Genomic DNA, 6,000 nt, shown 5'->3' with positions numbered 1-6,000 from the left:
TACAGAGGATGCAGGGTGAAAAGCCCCGAGCAAGGCTTCCAGATACCCGCCAAAGAATTCTGGCATGAACATGAAGATTAAAGCTGCCATTTCAACTCAAGTGAAACCGTGCACACTCTAACTGGCACCAGAAGGGACTGTTCCATAATTACATAAATTAGACCGAGTGTGCCCAATGGATATTTGAATCACTGTCACTTCGCCGTACATAGCCATGGCAGAGAGGACCTTTAAACAGTTCAAACTATTTTGGTGTCGACAGTGAGAGGTTTGGCCAGTGGCCTGGACAGCTTGAGATAATGATATTTCCTCCAGGAAATAAGTGTTGGCCAAGTTTATTGCTATGCAAATATATTATAGCATTTAACATTTTGTCTTACAATGAATCAGTTTACATCTGTACACCCATGTAGACAGTCAGTTATATGCAAGTCTACTCTCTCACACTCAAACCAACATACTTCTTGCTTAAGCAAAGGTTCTTACAAATATATTTAGCCTTATAAGTACCTACGCAGAATTTGTGATCTCACAATGATTTTACAAAAGCCACATGGAGCCCATATCTTATGGGTTGGGCTGCTCATTTGTTGCTATGTAGAAATAGGCACTTGTCTAGAATTTACAGGTGCTGAGGGGCAGTGGGCAAGATTTCCAGTGTGGAATGCATGTTGTGAAAGTGAAATGAGTTTCAATATGAAAACAAAGAGTTCCCATGGGCTGCTAGTTTACTTTGACGACGAGGGATTTTGTGACTTTTTAGAACTTCTCATACTGAATGGTAAACTAAGCCTTCGTTTCTCAATCTTCTGTGCCGAGCCTGCAACCGTCCTGTCTGACACAGCGGTCAACGACAGCCAATGGCACGCAGTTACAATAAGGAGAAACTTTAAGAACACAACCCTTATGGTGGACAATGAGATAAAATGGGTTGAGGTGAAGTCAAAAAGACGGGATATGACTGTTTTCAGCCAAATGTTAGTTGGTGGAATACCACCGGAATTACGGTCTGAAGCGCTACGACTGACATCACCTGCAATCAAGGATCAGCTGACTTTCACTGGATGGATAACAGATGTAAAGGTCAACAACACGGAGTCTGTAATGATCGACAGTGAAGGGGTCTTAAAGGACCTCTGTGGTACAGCCAACATATGCTTAAATGGAGGAGTCTGCAGTTTAATTAACAATGAACCAACATGTGACTGTTCTCAGACGGGCTTCCAAGGGAAGGACTGCAGTGAAGGTAAGACATGGATTCAGTTTAAACCATACAGTCAGTTCAACACCTCCTCTGTAGCCTTTTCAGTCAGCCACTACATGCACAGATATTTATGTATACAAATACATTATGGCAATTACTGTCATCATCAGTCCTAAAGTAATGATTTCCCTTCCTCTATTTGGCTAAAGCCATATGTTTGTTTTAGATCTGTGCCGTGTGCCATTGATCTGCAATACAGTTGTTTGTAAGGAGTGAATCTCCTGCAAGGCCTCATTAGCAAAACATGCAGGTGTTCTACATCCCCAAAGGTGTCTTCCATTCTTATCAAACAGGTCCATGGGGATTGGTTGACCTATGAAATATCTCCAATGGTTTACGTCAAATGCAAGAACAGGAGTAATCAGCTGCAAAACAGATGGAGTAAACATGAATTATATCAGTGATGTCATACAGTTTAGTCAGAAGCATAATAAACATTTGCAACTGGCAACAACTGAGATTTTTGTGAAAGTTTCCAGTAATAGCAGTGTTGAAATAACAATAATACATACTTGAAGTAGGAGAAGAAATGGGTTCTTAGTGAAATCACACAGAAATCTGATCTATTATAATCGTATTGGATCATTTTCTGGGATGAAAAAAACATCATCTGGACACTGAGAACTTTTAGTTTCAGATTATGAATGTCAACCGAAGCATGACAAAGCAAGGGCGTCTTTAAAAACTGTGTCCCTAATTTATTTAATAATCCTAACAGATTAAAAACAACTATTTACTGCAGGAGAAGAAAAAGCCAGAGCTAGAGACCAGGCTAATCAATACACAAAGAAGACATGTGGTTCTTGTGAAGTAGGAAGAATAATATTACTCTGTCCTCGACCAATATTGTGATGATAAGATCAGGATCTCTTTTGGGTATCATCCGTAGCATTGCTTGTAATGGAAGTGTATTAGTATTCAGTTTATTCAGTGCAGTGCTTCCTACAGGTTGGCAGTTTCTGCTGTGGTGGGGAGGAGCGGGTTTGTTGGTCAGGCCGAGTGTCGATGGGGGAGGTGTGTGAGTGTGTATGTGTTGTTTTAATTATCTTCTTCCACTTTATCAAAAATACTGGTGGATTTATGGACTTATTTATCACACTGGCTATATACAATTATTTACATTTCATTTAAAAAGCATCTATACTGTATCTTTATTCATCACATACATATTTTATTAACAATAAGCTCATTAGGCCAGCATTAGATAACTTGCTACTGCAGTATCAGATATTGCCATCTGATTGCCATTAGTTACTGAGGAAAATATGAAATACCACTAATTAAAATGTCGTCGGCACACTGTGTAGATGATCTTTCATTTTCTGCTGTACTGTATTCATGTTTTCTTGACGGTGTTAACACAACATAAGTGAACACAGATCATATGCACTGACTGACACATTGAATTTTGTTGTTCATTAACAGGCTTTAAGCAATGGATGTAAATACACCTTTGATTATTTTAATTGCTGCATATCAGTAAAAAACACCCAAAATAAGCCTTGATCAGTAAATATACAGTACATGCACATGCCACTCAGATGGTATAATTATGCTCTTTTAAACTCTTTAGTTGCAAACTGCCTACATTCTCTAATCAAAATATTGTTAATGGTTATGCATGTCCCAGTTTAGAGGAGTAGTGTTTTAAACAAGCAAATTGTCACAACTTGTGTAGAAAACTCTGTTTTGAACCTTGTAAATCGCAATTCATGTTGACTTCTCTAAAGGCACCACCTTTTTTTTCCTGATATGTAAAATGTAGGCCAATGATGAACGGCTCATCTCAGGAAAGCTGTAGTAGTAATTGTTGATGTTTTTTTATATAAGTGCATAATAAATCATTTGCTGATGATAATGCATTAAGATATCTATAAGGTTACAATTTATTGTTTTTGACCAAACATTTATAAGATACAAGCCATATGTATTGTTGACAAAATAACACCCATAATAAATATTCTGGGCATTAAGAATATTCATTTTCATGTGTATAGCTATAATTATTAAGTATAACTTAGTGTTCTGTCTTTTTACCACAGAGTTATTTCCAAAGGTCAACTTAAAGTGGGAGCAGGCTGAAGCTATTGTAATGATGTGCAGGAAAAAAACAGTTTGAGTACCATTATTGTTTGGCACAAACTCCTAGGTGAAAGAAAGAGGTAATATTAGAAGAAAACATAAGGAGAGAAGTGTGAGTTTGTTCGTTCATTTAGTCATTATATCAGATAGTAATAGTAGATAGCAAATCATTCACGATGTGTTAAAAAAAATGAATTGGGTTGGTGGCATGTGTATGTTTTTACAAAATGATAGAAACTGAATAGCGGAGATGGAGATAACATTTTCTGTCCGTTGATTTCCATATGAAAAATGTGATGGATACTGATTGAGTATTCTGTGGATATAGGGCTGGCAGCTTAGCTTACTCATTTCTAAAGGGCTTTCTTCTAGTGTGTCCTTTTGCCTGTGCAGTATCCCACATTTATCATATAGCAATAAGACAACAAAAATAGGTTGTCCACCCAACAAATTATTATGAGACATACAGTAGCTGATGATGGTTACCAGGTAAAACAAAGCACTAGCCTCTTCCTCTTTTAGTTGAGCAATGGTTGACGCACTTCCTTTGTGGTGTGAATCAAGCCTTATTTTCTGCGGAGATCATAGTGAAAGTGAGGTTTATAGGGAATCAATCTAAATGGTGATAATGTCATTATTCTATAACCATTACACTGTCCAATCAATTGGTTAGTTTACTTCATGATGACAAGTTAAAACAAAAAAGTTGTCTTTTTCCCCTCTTATGTTATTTCCCTGAGAGGAGTTGGGTTATAGTCTTTCAGAGTATAAGGTCAATAGATAGTAATTAATTGCAAAGTAATTTAGTTAAATCAGTTATGATTAAATTGCTGCTGTCACTCAAGAATAGAACATACTGATTCACTAAGTTATGATATAGACATAAATTACATAAACTATGAAGTCCATTGGCAATTGCATCACATTTTAATAAAACAAAACACTGGTTTTAGATGATTAAAAAAAATTACAACTAACAGTCCCCTTAATACTATGAAAGCATATAAACACTTCAGATTAGATATTTCAGTGTCAGGGTTAAGTTCACGGGTGGTTCTAAATGAGATATTGCTTTGAAATCTGTAGTTTGTTCTTTCATACATCTTCTGTATTTCTTGTGTGTGAGTATGTCTCATTAGTCAAGAAATTACAGGAATAGATCCACATTTTCACACCAGGGTAGCTGCTGATGTTAATAGTTTCATGGCCATGAAATAATTAATTTGTTTTATCATTGCATCTTTACGATGAATGATGTAAAAGATATCATCCTTGTGCTGCATGAAGGGTGAGCATTTATTGTTTAAAGAGGTCAGTGTAATGAATATACCATGGTGCTGGTTACCAGACCCATTATAACCACGGAGCTTAATATTAATGTTTCAATTTATGGTCTAATCACTTTCCTTGTAGTGTGCTTATATGTACTCATATAGGGGAGTGTTATTCTCTCCTGGACTAGCTTAAATACTTGAAGTTTGATGAAGTCGACTTTGTTTTCAGCATTGTGGTAGGTGCATGCCTACTCCTGTTCAGGTAAATAAATCATATACATAGAAAGATTAGATTTGAAGCCCTGAAAATTACACTGTTCATCTTAATTTAAACTCTGCTGCAGTGGCAGTGACAGGCGGAGTAGGAGTCAGTTTTTCCAAATGTAGGAGTTGTCCTGAACGGAGAACTCATTTTGGGAGTTTGAAGATGGTGGGTGACAGAACACCCAGAAAGAGAGCAGCATCTGAAACTCAACATATAAGTCTATATTCATAGTTGTCCATCTGCTCTCTTATTATATTCATATCTTGCCTGAATTACAATGTCAAACCACAGAAGAAAAACTACATGTTACTAAGTGCCTAATAGTAAAACTGCCTGGATGTAACAGAAGTTATTATATTCACAATATTAAACAACAGAAACCTAAAAGACAAACAAGCAATATGTCAGAGAGCTGTCTTGTGGCATCACTCCACACATGCAAAGCACAATGTATGATTGAAAAGGTTTTGCAGTCATGCTCCTGCTCTGCCTGACTTACTTAAGCAAAACCTGTAAGTAGTAGGATTTCCACATTGTTGTTGTACACTTAGACAAATTATATGTTTCCTTGTATTAATATATATATGAGCAGGTAGTGTGCGTGTACAGTATGTCAGTTGATCAGAGAAGCTGCAGAACTGTTTCCATCCACTGTATTGTGTGTTTTTGTCAGCTAGAGCCACTGTATTTGGCACCAGACCATATAAAACTTGGTAACACTAGCTGCAATGAAGAAAGACTAGTAGTTCTTTATAGCTCATTTCAGTGTGGCACCAACATTGCAAAGCCAGATTCAATTCCCACTGGAGTCATCCAGGCTGAAATTGTATGAACTCAAGGTACCTTGAGTCACTTTGGATGAAAGCATCCACCAAACAGTAGCTTTGCTGCTAATTCAGCATTCTAGCAAGTACTTTTGTTTCCTCCACCCTCAGGTAATGTGGTATCACTGCTTGTTTTCTCACCTGTCTGAGCTGTGCAGAGGAGACAAGCAACAACAGCAACACATTTCTGAGCATGGAAAACCAGAACATTCATTGAACATAGTGATTAAAGCTAGTGTGCTAGCCAGGATATTCAGAAATAAAAGGTCTAATCACTGTCAATCAGAAATA

At 37.1% G+C, this 6,000-nt stretch overlaps 1 protein-coding gene across 3 annotated transcripts in view; it reads left to right on the top strand.

Moving 5' to 3' along the window:
- The first annotated feature begins 534 nt into the window (after window positions 1-534).
- Window positions 535-6,000, top strand: part of LOC133991452 (neurexin-1a) — a 257,056-nt gene continuing 251,590 nt past the window's right edge. For all 3 annotated transcript variants that reach the window (XM_062429859.1, XM_062429858.1, XM_062429860.1), the window contains exon 1: window positions 535-1,246. In XM_062429859.1, the coding sequence (XP_062285843.1) occupies window positions 535-1,246 (712 nt within the window). The remainder of the gene's footprint in view (window positions 1,247-6,000) is intronic.

This window comes from Scomber scombrus, chromosome 12 (assembly GCF_963691925.1).
Source record: "Scomber scombrus chromosome 12, fScoSco1.1, whole genome shotgun sequence".
Lineage (NCBI taxonomy): Eukaryota > Metazoa > Chordata > Actinopteri > Scombriformes > Scombridae > Scomber > Scomber scombrus.
This window is presented reverse-complemented; position numbering and strand designations above follow the sequence as displayed.